We start from the raw sequence: 21,266 nt of genomic DNA, 5'->3' as shown, positions 1-21,266 counted from the left end.
CTGAGTAAAGGCGGCAGAATGGAGCCCTATATTAATTTGGGGCTGGATTCCAATACCCTTACTCACGGAGTAGCGCCTTACCTCACAAGGAGTCCCATTGGTGTAAGTGGCTACTCCATGCGAATAAGAGGATCAGAATCAAGCCCATAACATGCTGCTCTCCTCTGGTGCCTTTTATCCAGTGCCCTTCACAAACCTTAATTAATCCTCTCAACACCCAATAATAATTCTTAGCCCTTATAGGACTTTCTGCCACAGATCTCAAAGCACTTCTCAAAAGTTAATTAGCAATGGGGAAGCAAAGGTGGAGGCAGTTGCTGGCCAGAGAATGAAAGCTGCACATGAGGTCTAAGTCGAGAGCTTGCTACTCACTGTAAGGAGCTGAGAGAATGTTTTTTGGTGAGATAATTTGGCTTTCTTCACACCTTCGTTAAGGGGCTGTTCCAGGTGGGCAAAACATTTCTCAATCTCCTTCTCCAAAGCCTCGATCTTGTCCTTCACAAATCCTTCCAAGCCGCTCTGCTGATAGTGATTCTGCAATGGCAGAAGAGCAAAGGACACATCATTGCGCAGCTGACACTGGAGGCAAAGATTTCTTCTCGCTAGAAACCGCAGCGCAGGCCTGGGTTCAGTCAGCACCCGGATGGGAGGCATCTGAAGAACACACTGTGCTGGAAGAGGTGGTGTTGCCAGTCCAGCTGGGGTGCTCTGAGTCAGTACTGAACCAAAGCCCCAGCGTGGCATGATGCTGGAGGCCATGTGAAGGGACAGCTGGGCAACAGGGGAGGTACAAGGTTTGGCTGCCTTTGCAGATAAAGCCTGTAGTGGTTTCAAATGTCAATTATAGTTGGGGGGAAAGAACAGAATCTCTGTATCTTTTTCCTACTTTCACTGCTTTACCCACCCACAGAACACAATGGGCGCAGGGATATGTCTTTGTCCCCCAGTGATATGGGTCCAGTGGTGAGCAATTGGGAGGTAGTGCTTGGTGTGACATCATCAAAAAGCCCAACCGGCCAAGTAGAGCATGGCCTTGGACAACGTGGGTGTGTCTACACTAGGGAAAATAGCATGTTTCAGCTCTGACACAGTTTCACTGATGTTGCCAATGGAGTAAGCTGTAGTGTAGAAAGGGTGCAGGGATTTCTACCATGTCATCATCTAGCCCTGCTCTAGGGACAGAACTCAGAGCCTCCTGCATGAAAAAATATAGTCCCTCTCCCTAGTTTGAACTATAGAACCATCCCCATTAGCTGTCAGCAGTATAGGGTCTATGGCACATAGATAAACAGCTCCAGCTCCATCCATCGAGGGCAGTGGTGCATTTACACACTAGCCAGCTCATTACTAGATTTTTGGAGCCGATTTGCATTTGTTTCCTGCTAGGAACCATGGGGCGAGTGGCCCGGTTCAAAGGAGCAGGGATGGAACGGGGAGAAGGCAGAGTGCAGGGAAACTGCTGCAGTGGGAAGAGAGGGGAATATTCACTGCACCATCACTGTGCTAGTAGTGAAGCAGATTGTAGCGCACAAAGCTCCTCCAGCCGTACCACCGTGTCTCGTGTGGAGTTGAAATTCTCAGCCAGCAGGACAATGCCGAGAGCCTCTGTCACATAATCCACCAGCAGCTTCTTCTTCTCTTTCAGAAAGATATTCCTGATGTACTCTCTCAGCTTGGGGATCTCTGGAATAGCACATACAGGCAGAGTTAGTCCTGGTCTACACCGAGGATGACCTAACCATGGCGCTCAGGGCTGTGAAAAATTTCACTCCCTGTGTGATGTAAGTAAGAACATAAGAACAGCATATTGGGTCCGACCAAAGGTCCATTTAGCCCAGTATCCCGTCTTCCTTTTTTTATTTTAAACCTGCTGCCTATTAATTTCATTTGGTGACCCCTAGTTCTTGTGTTATGAGGAGTAAAACACACTTCCTTATATACTTTCTCCACACCAGTCATGATTTTATAGACCTCTATCATATCCCCCCTTAGTTGTCTCTTTTCCAAGCTGAAAAGTCCCAGTCTTATTAATCTCTCCTTATATAGAAACTGTTCCATACCCTTAGTCATTTTTGTTGCCCTTTTCTGTACCTTTTCCAATTCCAATATATCTTTTTTGAGATGGGGCAACCAGATCAGTACGCAGTATTCAAGACGTGGGCGTGCCGTGGATTTATATAGTGGCAATATGATATTTTCTGTCTTATTATCCATCCCTTTCTTAATTATTCCCAGCATTTTGTTCGCTTTTTTGACTGCTGCTGCACATTGAGTGGATGTTTTCAGAGAACTATTCACAATGCCTCCAAGATCTCTTTCTTGAGTAGTAACAGTTAATTTAGACCCCATTATTTTATATGTATAATTAGGACTATGTTTTCCAATGTGCATTACTTTGCATTTATCAACACTGAATTTCATCTGCCATTTTGTTACCCAGTCACCCAGATTTGTAAGATCCATTTGTAACTCTTCACAGTCTGCCTGGGACTTAACTATCTTGAGTAGTTTTGTATCATCTGCAAATTTTGCCACCTCACTGTTTACCCCTTTTTCCAGGTCATTTATGAATATGTTAAATAAGACTGGTCCCAGTACAGACCCCTGGGGGAAACCACTATTTATTTCTCTCTATTCTGAGAAATGACTATTTATTCCTACCCTTTGTTTCCCATCTTTTAACCAGTTACCGATCCATGAGAGAACCTTCCCTCTTATCCCAGGACAGCTTACGTTGCTTAAGAGCTTTTGGTGAGGGACCTTGTCAAAGGCTTTCTGAAAATCTAAATACACGATATCCACTGGATCCCCTACATCCTTGCTGACCCCCTCCAAGAATTCTAGTAGACTGGTGAGGCATGATTTCCCTTTACAAAAGGGAACCATGTTGACTCTTCCCCAACAAATTATGTTCATCTATGTGTCTGACAATTCTGTTCTTTACTATAGTTTCAGTCAGTTTTCCCGATACTGAAGTCAGGCTTACTGGCCTGTAATTGCCGGGATCACTTCTGGAGTCCTTTCTAAAAATTGATGTCACATTAGCTATCCTCCAATCATCTGGTACAGAAGCTGATTTAAATTATAGGTTATAGACTACAGTTAGTGGTTCTGCAATTTCACATTTGAGTTTCTTCAGAACTCTTGGGTGAATACCATCTGATCCTGGTGACCTATTACTGTTTAGTTTATTGGTTTGTTCCAAAACCTCCTCTAATGACACCTCAATCTGGAACTGTTCCTCAGATTTGTCACCTAAAAAGACTGGCTCAGCTTTCGGAATGTTCCTCACATCTTCAGCCGTGAAGACGGAAGACACAGCTGGGTCAACAGCCGAGCTACCATCTCTTGAGGGGATGACTTTGTTACAGCAAAAGAAAAACCCCTTCCGTTGCTGAAGCGAGTGTCTACACTACATCATATCAGCAATGTAGCTGCAGCGGCAGTGCTTGTAGTATAGACATATCCTTAGAAATGTGGTAGGAGACATTCCTCCTGAAGGATGTTCAGATGGGGGAACATTGCTCCGGCAGAGCTTCCCGTCAGTGAACACAGGGCTGGATTAAGGCCTAGGCCCCCAGCTCCAGGAGCCGTGTGATTACATCAGAATCCCAGTCTGCATTTACAAAAAGCAAAGTCTTTGTTCCTCACAGTTGTGAAGAATAGCTTGGAAACTGGTTGAGTAACATCTGCCTGAAAATGCACAGAGCCTGAACCAATTGCTGTGAGGGTGGGCACTGCTCCATGCATTTCAGTGCGGCTGTTAACCCCACTGCTCTGGAGGGCTCTCCGAACTCCAGCCCAGCAGAGGGCTCTGTGCGTAGCAGGAGGGGAAAAGTGCAGACAGCTTGACCCATCCAAACAGAAACACAGAGAGCAGAGGGGACTCCTGTTTACACTCACGCTGCTCCTGAGGAGAGGGGCATCGGGCAGTCATGCCTGGTGGGAAGAAGTAGACTCTCTTGGCTATTAAGCCAAAGGGCCTATTGCTAAGTAAAGGCTTATTATCAAGTGACCCAACCGCTTTGCAAGCTTTATGAATAGTTCGTAATAATGATGTTTAGTTGTGTAACCTTTATTAAAAGTGGGAAATTAATTTTAGTGAGAGTGGAGAGTTAGTTCTGGTCTCCCATGTTTAAAAAAGATGAACTCAAACTGGAACGGGTGCAGAGAAGGGCCACTAGGATGATCCGAGGAATGGAAAACCTGTCGTATGAAAGGAGACTCGGGGAGCTAGGGTTGTTTAGCCTGACTAAACGAAGGCTGAGGGGGGATATGATTGCTCTCTTTAAATATATCAGAGGGATAAATACCAGGGAGGGAGAGGAACTGTTCCAGCTCAGTACTAATGTGGACACGAGAACGAATGGATATAAACTGGCCGTGGGGAAGTTTAGGCTTGAAATTAGACGAAGGTTTCTGACCGTCAGGGGGGTGAAATATTGGAACAGCCTTCCGAGGGAAACGGTGGGGGCGAAGGACCTGTCTGGTTTTAAGATTAAGCTAGATAAGTTTATGGAGGGAATGGTCTAATGGGATAACATGATTTTAGTCACAGGAACAGCGTGCCATCGCTGGTAAATAGTATAATGGCTAATAAGGGTAAGGCTGGAGACTCTTGCCTATGTGCTCGGGGTTTTACTGATTGCCATATTTGGGGTCGGGAAGGAATTTTCCTCCAGGGTAGATTGGCAGAGGCCCTGGAGGTTTTTCGCCTTCCTCCGCAGCATGGGGCGGGGATCGCTAGCTGGAGGATTCTCTGCTAATTGAAGTCTCTAAACCACAGGATTTGGGGACTTCAACAGCAGAGTCAAGGGAAAGGGTAGGGACGGCTTTGTGGCCTGCATCATGCAGGAGGTCAGACCAGATGATCATAATGGTCCCTTCTGACCTTAAAGTCTATGAGTCTATGAGTTGCTTGAGGTTTAGCACAACAGCCTGTTTATCAGAACTAGTGCTTTAACTGCAAGATGGACTGACCGCATTAGTATGGGAAGTTTGGATATTGCAATATACATTTGGAAATTTGCAACATGCCTTTTGTGATAGACTCAAGGAGTTCAATCTATTTAGCTTAACAAGGAGAAGGTTAAGGTTTATCTTAGAGCCTCTAAGTACCTACATGGGGAATAAATATTTGATAATGGGCTCTTCAGTCTAGCAGACAAAGCTTGTAATGTGATCCAGTGGCTGGAAGTTAAGCTAGACAAATTCAGAGTAGAAATAAGGTGCAAGTTTTTAACACTGGGGGACATTAACCAGTGGACCAACTTACCACGGGTTGTGGTGGATTCTCGCTCACTGTAAATGTTTGAGTCAAGTGCTGTATAAAAGCTATTATTACTGGATGTTCTGCGGAAGGGTGGGCTCTAGTTCAAACCCAGCTACTGGACTTGGAGTGGGAATTACCCCGGCGCAGTCCTATGACCTGCGTTATGTAGGAGGTCAGACTAGATGATCACAATGATCTTTCTGGCCCTCACATCTGTGAAACTCTGCCTCAGACACTCTGGGAGCAGAGGGGGCCCTCCTGGCACTATCACTCTAGGTGGAGGGTGGGGGGACTGTAGGGATGGAGCCATGATCCCCCCTCCCCATGTCATGATGTGCTTAGAGCTCCAGGCTGCTTCAGTTTGAACCTGGGTGAATCTTCCATCTATAGAACGTCTCTTGTTTCAGTCGAGAGACTTTCAGGAAAAGCTGGTGTCTCAGAAACTCAGGGACCTACAAATTGCCTGCTGCAGATCTGAGAGGGGCAGCGGTGGCTGGTTTGTGCAGGTGTGGTGTTCTGAACCATCTAGTGGCACCGAGACCACTTAGAGAAATAAAATAAGTCTGCTCTAGAGCCTTAGCTAAGAGCCAGTTGGCTTTTAGCTCATGCAGCCGAGGCTGATGCACTAAGCTCCAGAAGTCCCCGGTTCGATTCCGATGACGACCGGTGTCAGGGTTCCCTCCCCACTCTGAACTCTGGGGTACAGTTGTGGGGACTCACATGAAAGACCCCCTAAACTTATTTCTACCAGCTTAGGTTAAAACTTCCCCAAGGCACAAATCCTTTCCTTGTCCTTGGACGGTATTGCTGTCACCACCAAGTGATTTAGACAAAAATCCAGGAAAAGGGGCCACTTGGAGTCCCTGTTTCCCCAAAATATCCCCCCAATCCCCTTCACCCCCTTTCCTGGGGAGGCTTGAGAATAATATACTAACCAATTGGTTACAAAGTGAGCACAGTCCAACCCCCTGGGTTTATAGGACACAGAAAATATATCAGGTTCTTAAAAGAAGAATTTTATTAAAAAAAGCAAAAGAATCACAACCTGCAAAATCAGGATGGAAGGTAACTTTACAGGGTAAATAAAAAGATTTAAAATCCTTCTAGGCTCAGCTTCAAAGTTACAAAAACAGGAATAAAACTCCCTCTTAGCGTAGGGGAAATTCACAAGCTAAAACAAAAGATAATCTAACACATTTCCTTGCCTTGACTTACAATTTGTGTAATTTTAGATGTACCATTTCAGGTATCTTTTCAGGAGATGGTTTACCTGTTTGGTCTCTCTCTGTGTCCAGAGAGGGAACAAAACAAAGAGTGCACACACAAAACCTCTTCCCCTTGCCCCGAAGATTTGAAAGTATCTTCTTTCATTATTGGTCCTTTTGGTCAGGTGCCAAACAGGTTATTTGAGCTTCTTAACCCCTTACAGGCAAAGTGATTCTGTACATCTGGCCAGGAGTGATTTTATGTTACTGAATACATAAAGGTTGTTACCCTTCCCTTTATATTTATGACAACAGGGATCTGTATGTGGAGGTACAAGCTACACAACGTTGGGAGAGGAAAAGGGGAAGCAATACAAGAAAGAAAACAAGGGGCTGAGAAGCAGAGGTAAGCCTTGCTATCAACAACACATGTAGTGCTGTGTCCTGTGAATGCCGCCTCTCCTGCAGCTTCCCTGCAGGCGGTGTGACAAGCAAGGAAGGTTGCGGCTGTGCAATGACAGCAGGTATGTGGGGTATTGAACCTCCAGCACTCAGGCGTGAGCCCCTGTAGTTTGAAGGATGAAGTCCTTTCCCTGGCCCTGTCGCAGTGTTATACCCCCTGAGGCTCAGGCAGAGACAGGGATTCACGGCACACACAGCAGTGACATCAATGCCCACAACCTCTGCTTTGCCAGAGAGCCAATGCAGGGGCAGTGCTAGCTGCAGAGGAGGTGTTGCTGGAACAGCTGAGGGATACGCTAATACAGGGCATTGTTCCCTGGGCAGCCCCCAACTCCTGGAGAGCCCTGGCTGCAATGGAGAAGGTGCCTCCCCTGCAGGAACCCCACAGAAGGGTGCTGGTGGTAATAGCACTTGCCTCCCCTTAGGACGATGCCTCCCTCTGGCTGCAGGGGCCAGGCTGGGGCACGGGCATGGAATTTACAGCACCCTGGGCCAGCTTTAGCAAGTCCGATTCTTGATCATTAACAGGTAAAGCTTCTCCAGCCTTCCACTGCAAGCTAAGTCCCGTTCAGGGCACCAAGATGCCAGGATTCTGCATTCAGCAGTGGACGGACCCAGCAGAACAACTGGGTCCCATGCAACAAAGCAGCATATGGTGGGGGCTGTAGGGGAGGGCTTCTGAGATGTCAAGGGAAGGGACTGGACAGGAAGCCTATAGAGGTTTGGGCTGGAAGAAAGGTGGGGTCACTGGTGGAAGAGAAGCCAGAAGTGGGGCTCTCAGATGGTCATTGGAGAGGGCCTGAACCTCAGAAGTGCCGAGCACCTGCAACCCCCATAGATTTCTGTGTCTGCAGTGCACTGGGACTCAGAGCTGTGGATTCAATTTTTGGCTCTGCCACAGATACCCTGTGTGACCTTGGTCAAGTTACTTAATCACTGAGCCTCTGTTCCCCATTAAAATAGACAGTGACACTCACTTTGTTTGTCGAATCTATTTAGATCATCACCTCTTCATGGCAGGGACTGTCTCTTATTATGTGCATGTAGATCGCCTAGCACCACAGAGCTCCAATTGTGGTTCTGGATTTGTAATACAGGTGTAATTGTAATACAAATAATAACAATAAATATAATCCCCACAGTTTGGGGGAATGCATCTGCACATTTAGATGCTGCTTTGAACCAAATTCCTGCATCAGTGGCGTGTGCCCATCACCAGTAAGAGATGCAGAGTCAGCACTCTGAGCAATGAAGCATTAGCAATTCATATGTTACCTGTCTCTTCCTTAGTGATATACTTCTCCCGCCAGTATTCTTTAGCACTGACCGTGTAAACGAGATCAGCCTTGTTCAGAATTTCTGAGTCACTTGGCACTATTCCCTAAAAAACAAAAACAAACAAAACCACCCCCACACACAGATTATGTAAAAAGTGGGGTTATTGAAGCAGTTTCAGAAAATTCATCAGAACATAACAGCAGCCATACTAGGTCAGACCCCAAAGGTCCAGCTAGCCCAGTATCTTGTCTTCCAACCATGGGCAATATTAGGTGCCCTAGAGGGAGGGATAGCTCAGTGGTTTGAGCATTGGCCTGCTAAACCCAGGGTTATGAGCTCAGCCCTTGAGGGGACCACTTAGGGAGCTGGGGCAAAATCAGTACTTGGTCCTGCTAGTGAAGGCAGGGGGCTGGACTCGATGACCTTTCAAGATCCCTTCCAGTTCTAGGAGATGGGATATCTCCATTTATTTTATAATGAACAGAACAGGTGGATCAACTGATCCATCCCTTGTTGCCCATTGCCAGCTTCTGGCAAGTCCTATCATCACTGCAGAATTCTGCCACAGTTAGCCAATACGTGGTGCAGTGAGTGTGAATTTAATCAGTTGTGTATCCTCAACTACCCCATTCATATCAGGATCCAGTTCAAAACTGCACTCCCTCCCTCCCTCCCTTTAGCAGCAAACTCCTCTGTCTGGTCACACAATCTCACCATTGTTGGGGCGAGAGAGAGCCCCTTCCTCTGCAGCTTGTGCCACCAAGAACAGCCTTGTGAAATCTCTGCCTCATCAATGTCCCAGCTCATCTCTCTCCCTTTCTGAGGCCTCCTTCCCTCTCTCCCTACGTTACCGGCTTTGTTTAAGGAATGCTTTGTGCTGCAGACAAACAGTGCATCTTAAATCCCTAATTCTGTATTACTGTGAAACAATTGGATTTGGGATGTCAATTTTTCATTGAGCAAACACCGACTCAAGGGTCAGTGTACCTATTGGGTTCCGGGAAGTGGGCGGACAGAAGCCCGCCCACTGCTAAAGGATACCCTAAGGGGAGGACCGACAGGACCTAAAACCCAAATGATTACGGGGGACAACTAATGGAAAAACAGGGACAGGAGTGTGATTAAAGGGTCAAAAGAAGGGAACCTGACGGGGACACCGAGCAGAGAACCCCGGACAGCGCTCACTGCTCCTCAAAGGTGTCAAGGGAGCCAGTGGACGCCACCCAGAGGAACTCTGCCCGGATACGTGAACGGACAGAGGATCGGAAACAGGCCCCACAGTCACAGGAACCTCCATCGGCCAGCCTCCTCTCCCTGGTTTTATAGATGGCCGTTTTCGCCAGGGCCAGGAGGAGGTTGACCAGGAGGTCCCGTGACTTTGTGGGGCCATGGATAGGGAGTGCACAGAGAAGGAGGTGAGGGGAAAAGTGCAGCCAGAAATGCAAGGGTCAGTGTAGCGGGGTGAGCAACTGCTCCGGCCCTGGAGGGGTTGGAAAAGCCCTGTAGAGGCCTGGGGCTGGGCAAGGTAAAACCCTGGCTGATTGGGGGAAGTGGCTGCAGCTGGGGCCAAGCCCCAAACTAAGCAACTGGGCCTTATAAGAAGGCCAGGGAAGCCAGGGGGAGAGTCTCTCTCTAACTGGAGATGGAGACAGGCCTGGCTGCTTGGGAACTCACCCAGGGGACCTAGAGTGAGGCAGGGCTGGGGAAAGGCCTTAGGAGCGGGGAAGCTCTAGGCCAGCAATTCCCCAGGCTGCAGGGCCTAGTTCTAGACCCACCTAGGTATTGGGCTGGCAGAGGGGCAGCCTGAGGGTGGGTAAAGGTAGCCAGTCCAAACCCAACCTTGCCTATGAGGAGTGGCTGATGCTGCAGTCTGCCCCAGTGAACAGGGGCTAGATGGAGACTGGGCAGTAGCCAAGACTGAGGTGAAGTGGGAATAGGAGGTGGGGAAACTGAGAGAAAGTGGGGTACTGCCAGGGGGGCAACACCCAAGACAAGGGCACTGGGGTCCTGTGAGGGACATGGGGGGCAATGGCAAGTGGATCACTGGCCTGCAGAGGGTGCTCCGGAGGCTGGATTGAGCTAATTCCCTGAGAGACCAGCAGGAGGCGCTGCAGGGGTGAGTCTGCGCCAGTCTACAATCAGCTTTGTCTGCACATTGATTTTAATACCTGAATCCCTTATTTATGAATCAGAATCAAACCACAGAGGATGGTCAGCTTCAAACACTAGTTTTTATCACTGGAGGCAAAGGAGAGTTCCCTAATGAGATTTTCAGAAGTGCCTAACAAGGCTAGGCAACTAGCTCCCATTGGACGTTGACAGTAATTGGGCACCTGAAGGCCAAGACAGCTGGCCCCAGAATTCAATAGGGCTTAGAACTTTGTGTGTTGACATCAAGGTTTTTATAGTATAGTTGTAACCACCTAGAAATCATCACATTTCATGGAAAAATACTTACTTATAAATGTTAGTCCAAGGACCATCACATTTACTATTGAAATATAATAGGGATAGGTTTCCAACAACTAGAAAACCCAGTGTTATACTTTTACCTCGAGCTTTGTCTTCATTTCATCACTTTTCTTCCCTTTCACGAATGCGTTCCTCTCTAAAATGGCATCGTGTTTGGTTTCTATAGATATCTACATTTGGAAAGGCAATAAAAGTTACTATAGGTAGCTCCCAAAATGCTTTCATAGATTTTAAAGCCAGCAGACACCATCTAATCTGGCTTTCAATATAACACAGGGCAAACTTCACCCTGGAATTTCTGCATCAAGGCCAGAACTTCTGTTTGAGCTAGAGCAGATCTTTTAGGGCTTGTCTACATGAACCAGTAATGCCAACTACAGGGATGTGATTTCTAGAGCCCCTAATATGTTGCACATTAACTGGCCCATGTAGACCCTGCTGGCGTGGACTAGAAGTTTCCTAGTGTGCTTTTAATATAGTGGTGTTTGAAACAGCACTATGTTAGTAACAGTCAACATGGATTTGTCAAGAACAAATCATGTAAACCGAATCTAATAGCTTTCCTTGATAGGGTAACAAGCCTTGTGGATGGGGGAAGTGGTAGATGTGGTATATCTTTATCTTTAGTAAGGTTATTGATACTGTCTCGCATGACCTCCTCATAAGCAAACTAGGGAAATACAGCCTAGATGGAGCATCAATAAGGCGAGTGCCTAACTGGTTGGAAAACCGTTCCCAGAGAGTAGTTATCAGTGGTTCACAGTCAAGCTGGAAGGGCATATAGAGTGGGGTCCCACAGGAATCGGTCCATGGTCTGGTTCTGTTCAATATCTTCATCAGTGATTTAGATAATGGCATAGAGAGTACACTTAAAGTCGGTGGACAGTGCCAAGCTAGGAGGGTTTGCAGGTGCTTTGGAGGATAGGATTAAAATTCAAAATGATCTGGACAAACTGGATGTAAGGGGGCTGCTGGCCCCCCACTGACACTTAGTGGGGGTTTTGGCTGGCCTCTCCCAGTACCAAAGGAAAGGGGAAGGGCTGAAGAGAAATCAGGATCCTTTGAGACTGACGGTCCCCAGGGCCGATGGGGGGAGGCCAATGCTCCATGTCAGCCTGATTGACAAGACAGGCCGGCCAATGAGAGAGCCAGGAGGTCGGGGTCCCGTCCTCTGTGTGAGGGGAGCTGCCTGAGGCAGAGGGGGGCTGAGTTAAGGGGAGAGCAGCAGCCAGAGCTGGGCTGGGAAGCTGAGCCGCGCCGGCCAGAGGGGCAGAGGAGGAGCTCAGAGAGCTGAGCTGGTGGTGGGCTGGGGCTAGGGCTGGGGCTGGGGCAGGCTGGAGCCGGGTGCAGTGAGCGGCTGGGGAGAGCGAGGGGGGCCCTGGGCAATGGGCCCAGCACAGGGAGACGCCCCCAGTGAAGAGGCCGGGCAGGCCAGACTTGGGGGGATCGTAACCCCGACAGGGCGGGGGCCACGCTGGGAAGCAGGGCCCTGCCACCTACAGCCTGAGGGCGTGTGGCCACCGCCAGAGCAAGTGTCCGACCCGCAGCGTCCCTGCAGCGCAGCCAGGGCCTGGGCAGGGCCTGGGACGGGTGAGGAACAGACCGAGCTGCCCGGACGTTCCAGCGACGCTGGTTGTGGTGCCCCTGTGCCCACAGAGCGGGGTGACGGGTTTTCCTTTAACCTTTCCCAGTTTTCCCTCATTGTTTTAATTGGGTGCTGTTTAATAAACTGTATTTGCTTTAAGACTAACACGGCTGCTACTCTGAAACCTGTATTTGCTTTGAGCTCTATGCAGTGATCAGTGGGTCAGGGAAGCATCCAGAGAGGAGAGAGCGCCCCGGAGTGGGGACACCCTAGCCCCTGGCCTAAGTGACCAGGACAAGTTTGACCAGGCCCAGCCTTGTCGGGGTTACGAGGACTCTGCCACCCAGGAGAGTGGAAGGGGAGTCCCCCAGGTCAGGCAGGCCTGTGGGTAAAGGAAGCTGGAGCGAGGACTCAGATCCTTTGGCTAGCCAATTCCATTGGGGTAGGGTAAAAGCCAGGAAAGTTCCCCACAATGGCGGGACCGTTCACCTGCTTACATGGGGACATTGCGAACAGGGGCTGCTAACAGGGAGTTTCGCAAGGGAGTTTGGGAAGGGGGCGAGGGTCCCTTGCCCGTTCTATCTGTTTTTCCTTTATTCCCCTTAAAACCTAAAAACCAAACTACATTCAAAACTGCTTGCTTAAACAACCCTTTCAGCTGACAGGGTGCTGCAGACGGGAGTTTGACAGAGGGAGGCTTTCGATGGTTAGGAAGACCCGCAACACCTGTGCCAGCACTGCTGCTGTCTCCTCCACCTGCGCCTGTAGCCAGACAGAGCGCCTGAGCATGGATGCTTCTACCCAGATCCTGGTGTGGTTTTGCAGAGACTGTAACTTGCAATTTCCACTTACTGATATCCAGGCTGGGGGGACCATCCAATGTGAAAGGTGCCTGCTGGTGGAATCTCTCAGGCAGCAGGTGGGAGAGCTACAGGAGGAGGTGGCTAGGTTGAGGAGCATCTGAATCCACGAGCAATTCCTGGACAGTGTCCATGTGGAGACAGCTGAGGTAGCTGTCCCAGTACACAGGACTGCTGATACACCACTGGTGGAGGAGGAGATGGCTCAGGGTGGACACTGGCAGCTGGTTACTTCTGGCAGCAGGCAGTGCTCCACCCCTGCTCCGAACCCTCCCGCCATGGTAATAGGTAACCGTTATGCCCTTCTTGATACAGGAAAGAAGGAATCACCCCCTACAGTAAAGAAGGAGAAGCCTCGTACCCCTAAGGCTGGGAGGTCTGCTGCCACCACTGCGAATAGGAAACATAGGGTAGTGGTGGTCGGAGGCTCTCTGCTGAGGGGGACAGAGGCGCCCATCTGTCGCCCTGACATTTCATCTCGGGAGGTATGCTGCCTGCCGGGGGCCCGTATCCGAGACGTTACGGAGGCATTGTCGAGGATTATCCAACCCTCTACTACCCCATGCTACTCATCCATGTGGGCACAAATGATACTGCGAGGTGTGATACTGAGCGGATCAAGAGTGACTACAGGGCTCTGGGAGTACGGGTGAAGGAGTTTGGAGCGCAGGTGGTATTCTCTTCAATTCTTCCTGTCAAAGGTAAGGGCCCGGGCAGAGACAGATACATCATGGAAGTGAATGCCTGGCTGCGAAGATGGTGTCGCCAGGAGGGCTTTGGCTTCCTCGACCACGGGATGCTATTCGAGGAAGGACTGCTAGGCAGAGATGGCATTCTCCTTTCGAGGAGGGGAAAGACCCTATTTGGACACTGTCATAAACAGATAGTTAAGGGTTAATGCCTCTTTTACCTGTAAAGGGTTAAGAAGTTCACCTAGCCTAGCTGACACCCGACCAGAGGAACCAATGGGAGGACAAGATGGTTCAAAGGGAAGGAGGAAAGTTCCCTGTGTCTGGGGAGTTTCACTTTGGACCTGAGTGGAAAAGCTCCAGAATTCAGCCTCCTATTAAGTAGTGAGTATTAGTGAAGGAAATAAATAGGTTTGTTTATTTCTTTGTAACCTGTCTTGTGCAATTAGAGGAATAGTCAAATTGGGTATTTGAGTCTCTTTTTTTTTGTGTGTAACTAAGGTTTTGCCCAGGGGAACATCCTCTGTGTTTGGAATCTGTTGTCTGTGAAAGTAGCTGGTATGCTAATCTCTCCCAGAGGGTTTTCTTTTACCTTTCTTTTCTTTAATTAAAAGCCTTTTTCGTAATACCTAATTGATTTTTCCTTGTTTTTAGATCCAAGGGGGTTGGATCTTGATCCACCAGGGAATTGGTGAAGGTCTCTCAAGGCTACCCAGGGAAGGGAATTAGCACATTTGGGAGTGGTGGCAGCGGACCAGATAAGCTGGTAGTTAAGCTTAGAAGTTTCATGCAGGCCCCCACATCTGTACCCTAAAGTTCAGAGTGGGGAAGGAGCCTTGACAGACACAGACTGGCTAACCTAGTGAGGAGGGCTTTAAACTAGGTTCGATGGGGACAGGTGAGCAAAGCCCACAGGTAAGTGGGGAACATGGAGACCTGGGAGATGGGTCGGAAACAAGAGGGAGTGTGGGCTATAATGGAAGAGAGAAAGGAGAGTCGGGGCAAAACTGGGAGGCAAGATCGAACCAGTATCTTAAATGCCTATATACAAGTGCAAGAAGTATGGGTAATAAGCAGGAAGAACTGGAAGTGCTAATAAATAAATACAACTATGACATTGTTGGCATCACTGAAACTTGGTGGGATAATACACATGATTGGAATGTTGGTGTGGATGGGTACAGCTTGCTCAGAAAGGACAGACGGGAAAAAGGGAGGAGGTGTTGCCTTATATATTAAAAATGTACACACTTGGACTGAGGTGGAGATGGACATAGGAGACGGAAGTGTTGAGAGTCTCTGGGTTAGGCTAAAAGGGGTAAAAAAACAAGGGTGATGTCATGCTAGGAGTCTACTACAGGCCACCTAACCAGGTGGAAGAGGTGGATGAGGCTTTTTTCAAGCAACTAACAAAATCATCCAAAGCCCAAGATTTGGTGGTGATGGGGGACTTCAACTATCCAGATATATGTTGGGAAAATAACACAGCGGGGCACAGACTATCCAACAAGTTCTTGGACTGAATTGCAGAGAACTTTTTATTTCAGAAGGTTGAAAAAGCTACTGGGGGGAAGCTGTTCTAGACTTGATTTTAACAAATAGGGAGGAACTCGTTGAGAATTTGAAAGTAGAAGGCAGCCTGGGTGAAAGTGATCATGAAATCATAGAGTTTGCAATTCTAAGGAAGGGTAGAAGGGAGTATAGCAAAATAGAGACAATGGATTTCAGGAAGGCGGATTTTGGTAAACTCAGAGAGCTGATAGGTAAGGTCCCATGGGAATCAAGGCTGAGGGGAAAAACAACTGAGGAGAGTTGTCAGTTTTTCAAAGGGACACTATTAAGGGCCCAAAAGCAAGCTATTCCGCTGGTTAGGAAAAGTGGAAAATATGGCAAAAGACCACCTTGGCTTAACCATGAGATCTTGCACGATCTAAAAAATAAAAAGGAGTCGTATAAAAAATGGAAACTAGGACAGATTACAAAGGATGAATATAGGCAAACAACACAGGAATGCAGGGGCAAGATTAGAAAGGCAAAGGCACAAAATGAGCTCAAACTGGCTATGGGAATAAAGGGATAAAAAGTCTTCTTGTTTCAATACATTAGAAGCAAGAGGAAGACCACAGACAGGGTAGGCCCACTGCTCAGTGAAGAGGGAGAAACAGTAACAGGAAACTTGGAAATGGCAGAGATGCTTAATGACTTTTGTTTCGCTCTTCACCGAGAAGTCTGAAGGAATGCCTAACATAGTGAATGCTAATAGGAAGGGGGTAGGTTTAGCAGATAAAATAAAAAAAGAACAAGTTAAAAATCACTTAGAAAAGTTAGATTTCTGCAAGTCACCCGGGCCTGATGAAATGCATCCTAGAATACTCAAGGAGCTAATAGAGGAGGTATCTGAGCCTCTAGCTATTATCTTTGGAAAATCATGGGAGACGGGAGAGATTCCAGAAGACTGGAAAAGGGCAAATATAGTGCCCATCTATAAAAAGGGAAATAAAAACAACCCAGGAAACTACAGACCAGTTAGTTTAACTTCTGTGCCAGGGAAGATAATGGAGCAAGTAATTAAGGAAATCATCTGCAAACACTTGGAAGGTGGTAAGGTGATAGAGAATAGCCAGCATGGATTTGTAAAGAACAAATCGGGTCAAACCAATCTGATAGCTTTCTTTGGTAGGATAACGAGTCTTGTGGATAAGGGAGAAGCTGTGGATGTGGTATACCTAGACTTTAGTAAGGCATTTGATACAGTCTTGCATGATATTCTTATGGATAAACTAGGCAAATACAATTTAGATGGGGCTACTATAAGGTGGGTGCATAACTGGCTGGATAACCGTACTCAGAGAGTAGTTATTAATGGTTCCCAATCCTGCTGGAAAGGCATAACAAGTGGGGTTCCGCAGGGGTCTGTTTTGGGATTGGCTCTGTTCAATATCTTCATTAACGACTTAGATATTGGCATAGAAAGTACGCTTATTAAGTTTGCGGATGATACCAAACTGGGAGAGATTGCAACTGCTTTGGAGGACAGGATCATAATTCAAAATGATCTGGACAAATTGGAGAAATGGTCTGAGTTAAACAGGATGAAGTTTAACAAACACAAATGCAAAATGCTCCACTTGGGAAGGAACAATCAGTTTCACACATACAGAATGGGAAGAGAGACTGTCTAGGAAGGAGTACAGCAAAAAGGGATCTAGGGGTTATAGTGGACCACAAGCTAAATATGAGTCAACAGTGTGATGCTGTTGCAAAAAAAGCAAACATGATTCTGGGATGTATTAACAGGTGTGTTGTGAGCAAGACATGAGAAGTCATTCTTCCGCTCTACTCTGTGCTGGTTAGGCCTCAACTGGAGTATTGTGTCCAGTTCTGGGCGCCGCATGTAAAGAAAGATGTGGAGAAATTGGAGAGGGTCCAGAGAAGAGCAACAAGAATGATTAAAGGTCTTGAGAACATGACCTATGAAGGAAGGCTGAAAGAATTGGGTTTGTTTAGTTTGGAAAAGAGAAGACTGAGAGGGGACATGATAGCAGTTTTCAGGTATCTAAAAGGGTGTCATAAGGAGGAGAGAGAAAACTTGTTCACCTTAGCCTCTAAGGATAGAACAAGAAGCAATGGGCTTAAACTGCAGCAAGGGAGGTCTAGGTTGGACATTAGGAAAAAGTTCCTAACTGTCAGGGTGGTTAAACACTGGAATAAATTGCCTAGGGAGGTTGTGGAATCTCCGTCTCTGGAGATATTTAAGAGTAGGTTAGATAAATGTCTATCAGGGATGGTCTAGACAGTATTTGGTCGTGCCATGAGGGCAGGGGACTGGACTCTATGACCTCTCGAGGTCCCTTCCAGTCCTAGAATCTATGAATCTATGGTCTGAAGTGAATAGGATGAAATTCAATAAGGACAAATGCAAAATACCCCACTTAGGAAGGAACAATCAGTTGCACACATACAAAATGGGAAATGACTGCCTAGGAAGGAGTACTGCAGAAAGGGATCTGGGGATCATAGTGGATCACAAGCTAAATATGAGTCAACAGTGTAACACTGCTGCAAAAAAAGTGATCATTCTGGGATGTAATAGCAGGGGTGTTGTAAGAAAGACACAAGAAGTAATTCTTCTGCTCTACTCAGCACTATTAAGGCCTCAGCTGGAGTACTGTGTCCAGTTCTGGGCATCACATTTCAAGAAAGATGTGGAGAAACTGGATAAAGTCAAGAGAAGTGCAACAAAAATTATCAAAGGTCTAGAAAACATGATCGGTGAGGAAAGATTGAAAACATTGGGTTTGTTTAGTCTGGAGAAGAGAAGACTGAAGGGAGACATAACAGTTTTCAAGTACATAAAAGGTTGTTACAAGGATGGGGGCGTGAAAAATTGTTCTTCTTAATCTCAGAGGACAGGAAAAGAAGCAATGGGCTTAAATTGCAGCAAGGGAGACTTGGGAAGTTTTTCTTAATGTCCATCCTGTCAGGGTAGCTAAGCACTGGAACAAATTGCCTAGAGACGTTGTGGAGTCTCCATCATTCGAGGTTTTTAAGAACAGGTTGGACAAACACCAGTCAAGAATAGTCTAGTTATTACTTAGTCCTACCTTGAGTGCAGGGGACTGGACTAGATGACCTCTCAAGGTCCCTTCCAGTCTTACCCTTCTATGATTCTATGTTAAAGCCCACAGGGAACTTCTGATGCATGCTGGTCAGCTCCACATGGACCAGTTAATGACTAATATGTCAGTGCTCTTTACAACTCACCCCCACCACCCATAGTCCACCTTACTGCTCTGTGTAGACAAGCCCCTGGAAAGAGTCAGTCTTGATGTAAAGACTCCCAGTAATGGCCCCATCCTAGGTAAGTTGGTTCAATGATTAATTACCTGCACTGTTAAAAAACTGTGCCTGATTTCTAGTCTGAATTTGTCTAGTTTCAGATTCCAGGCACTGGATCTTATTAGGTCTTTTTTGCTAGATTTAAGAGTCATCTGCTCTCAGAAATCTCGCTCCCAGGTAGGTATTTGTAGCTTGTGATCAAGTCACCTTTTAACCTTCTCTTGGCTAAATTAAATCAAGTGAGCTAACTGTGCATTATAAAAAGAGTTAAACAGGATTATTGCTTTCAGTAACATTAATTTTCTTTTTGGATCATGTAATTTTAAAGTATCCTTCATTAAGGTTATTATCCCAGGTTAGTTAGTGGGGCAGATATTGCTACAGGAAACATAAAAACCAGCTCCAGGGGAGTTAATTAGTACTGTAACCTGCAGCACATCTTCAGATCCTAATTTGGTCTTGTTCTGGAGCTATTTTATATTGGGAAACATTCAATCAAGGCTTGTTTTATCTGTGAACTGAATTTAGTTCTTTGAACCCTTGTTTATGACTCAGAAATAGACCATTTGTTTAGTATTATATGGCTTAATGGTTAAGACACTGGACTGAGAGTCGAGATCCCGACTGGATTCCCAGCTCTGCCACTGGCTCCCTGTGTGCCCTTGGAAAAGTCACCTAGTCTCCCTGTGCCTCAGGGATAACAACCCTGCCCTGCCTCGCAGGGGTGAGGATATAAATTCAATAATGTTTGTGAGGCACTCAGATACTACTGGGATTATGGCCATAAATAAATAAACCCATATGGCTAAGTCCACTCAACTTTGTTATTAACATTGCTCAGCTGCTTAAATTCTAACGTCTTGCATTCCTCAGGGCTCCCATGTACAGGGACTGCCTTGTTGCCCCAGTTTTACAGCTGGAGAAGCTAAGGGGCACAGAGGTTAAATGACTGGCCCAAGGACACACAACAAGTCTGTTACAGAGATGGGATGAGAACAAGGGACTTCATGGCTCTCATGCCACTGCACCAGGCCTCTCTTAGGATATTTACCCCATTCCAGCTGATGATCAAACTCCTTCCTGAACTACAAATGCTGATAGCTCTTGTAATTTTATCCTGATTGTGGGCTAAACTGTCTTTTTCTTACCCACTCATAGCGAATGGGGGCCTCACATGTGTAGGGTGAGCAGGTGATACCTAGACTGGGCCCACTGATGCTATAAATGCCTTCTTTTTAAAAATTTAACCCTGCAGCTCCTCTTACAGCAATTATGACTCTTGCTGGAACACCTCATTGTATTTAGCAGCCCTAGTGGATGACATCATCTTCAGAAGACAAATCAGTGACCTCTCATTTTTGTTCACGGAGAGTTCATTCTTAAAACTAGAACTTATTTTTTTTAAAAAGTCTGCAAATACTCACGTCTTGCTCTTGTCTTTCCCTGGAAAAAAATTTAAATGACACCTTTAATCAGGTATGGCAAACATCAAAACTCCTATCATGCCCATTGCACATAACTACGTGCAGGGGGTTATGGGAAGGTGACAATACACAGTCTGGAAGGTAGGAAATGGGCTTTCGCATGTTCATTATTGTCAGACTGGATCAGATCCAAGGTCCATCTAGCTCAACATCCTGTCTCCGGCAGTGGCCAGCACCAGATGTTTCAATGGAAGGTGCAAGAATCACTGTAGAAAGCAACCATAGAATGACCTGTTTCTTCCTAACCCCCTGTGACACAGAAGTGAATTGGTGCTTCACAACTCTTGTCAGGTCTGACATACTTACTGCACCACACACACTGTTGTCATGATATATATCCAAAAGATGGCATGTAATATACCATTAATATTCTTGCATTATGTACATACATATGGTCAACCCACAAAGAACTTTACAGATGGGCAGGAAATATGTGACTAAAATGTGAGACAACCAGGTACGTCAGGTCAGGGGGAATTGATAAGTTTTCTCCAGACAAAAGAAAGAGGCTGACATTTCAGGCCTGGTGTGCCCAATTCAATGGGCTATTCATTTGTATCTGAGGTTGCAGGAAAAGATCATTCGCATTGTAAAAGTCACTAATGGGGGAGAAGACACCATGGAATCTACACCAGAGAACCGGATATCCACACGCAGCAGGGGAAAGGATCTTTATCTGTGAATACATTACATAAGAATACATTTCAAAGGTTTACTGTTCTATAAAGAGAGGGGGAGCAAATCCTTAAATGATAGATCACTTAGGGGATTCAAGAGGCCAGAGCTCTTGAAATAAGTGGTTACTTACTGTACTGGAGGTTCGTCAAGATGTGTGGTCCCTATCTGTATTCCACACATAGGTGTAGATCTGCGCTGTGCACTTGAGTCCTGATTTTTTTCCCCCAAGCAGTGTCTATTGACCTGCATGTGCGGTATGTCCTTTTGTGCTCCCAACTGAGAGAGTAAGGGGCAGTGCAGGTCAACACCACTATAATTCCTCCTCTTACTGCACTATGGTGAAGTCCAAAGCAGAGGGACAGGAGGGCAGGTTGTGGAACACGGCTAGGGACCACACCTCAGAGAAAGGACAGTTACCTGTTCTGTAACTGGCATTCTTTGA

General features: G+C 46.7%; 1 protein-coding gene across 1 annotated transcript in view; it reads right to left on the bottom strand.

The window, feature by feature from the left end:
• The window catches only part of LOC117870578 (nuclear GTPase SLIP-GC-like), a gene marked incomplete at its 5' end in the record, with an annotated part of 86,875 nt that overhangs the window by 45,509 nt on the left and 20,100 nt on the right, over positions 1–21,266 (bottom strand). Inside the window, 5 exons of the mRNA XM_034757774.1 lie at positions 373–534; positions 1,550–1,683; positions 8,215–8,320; positions 10,770–10,859; positions 20,087–20,105. Of these exons, the coding sequence (XP_034613665.1) occupies positions 373–534; positions 1,550–1,683; positions 8,215–8,320; positions 10,770–10,859; positions 20,087–20,105 (511 nt within the window). The remainder of the gene's footprint in view (positions 1–372; positions 535–1,549; positions 1,684–8,214; positions 8,321–10,769; positions 10,860–20,086; positions 20,106–21,266) is intronic.

This window comes from Trachemys scripta, unplaced genomic scaffold (genome assembly GCF_013100865.1).
Source record: "Trachemys scripta elegans isolate TJP31775 unplaced genomic scaffold, CAS_Tse_1.0 scaffold_39, whole genome shotgun sequence".
Lineage (NCBI taxonomy): Eukaryota > Metazoa > Chordata > Testudines > Emydidae > Trachemys > Trachemys scripta.
Note: the sequence above shows the minus strand (reverse complement) of the source record. Positions and strands in the feature narration are given on the sequence as shown.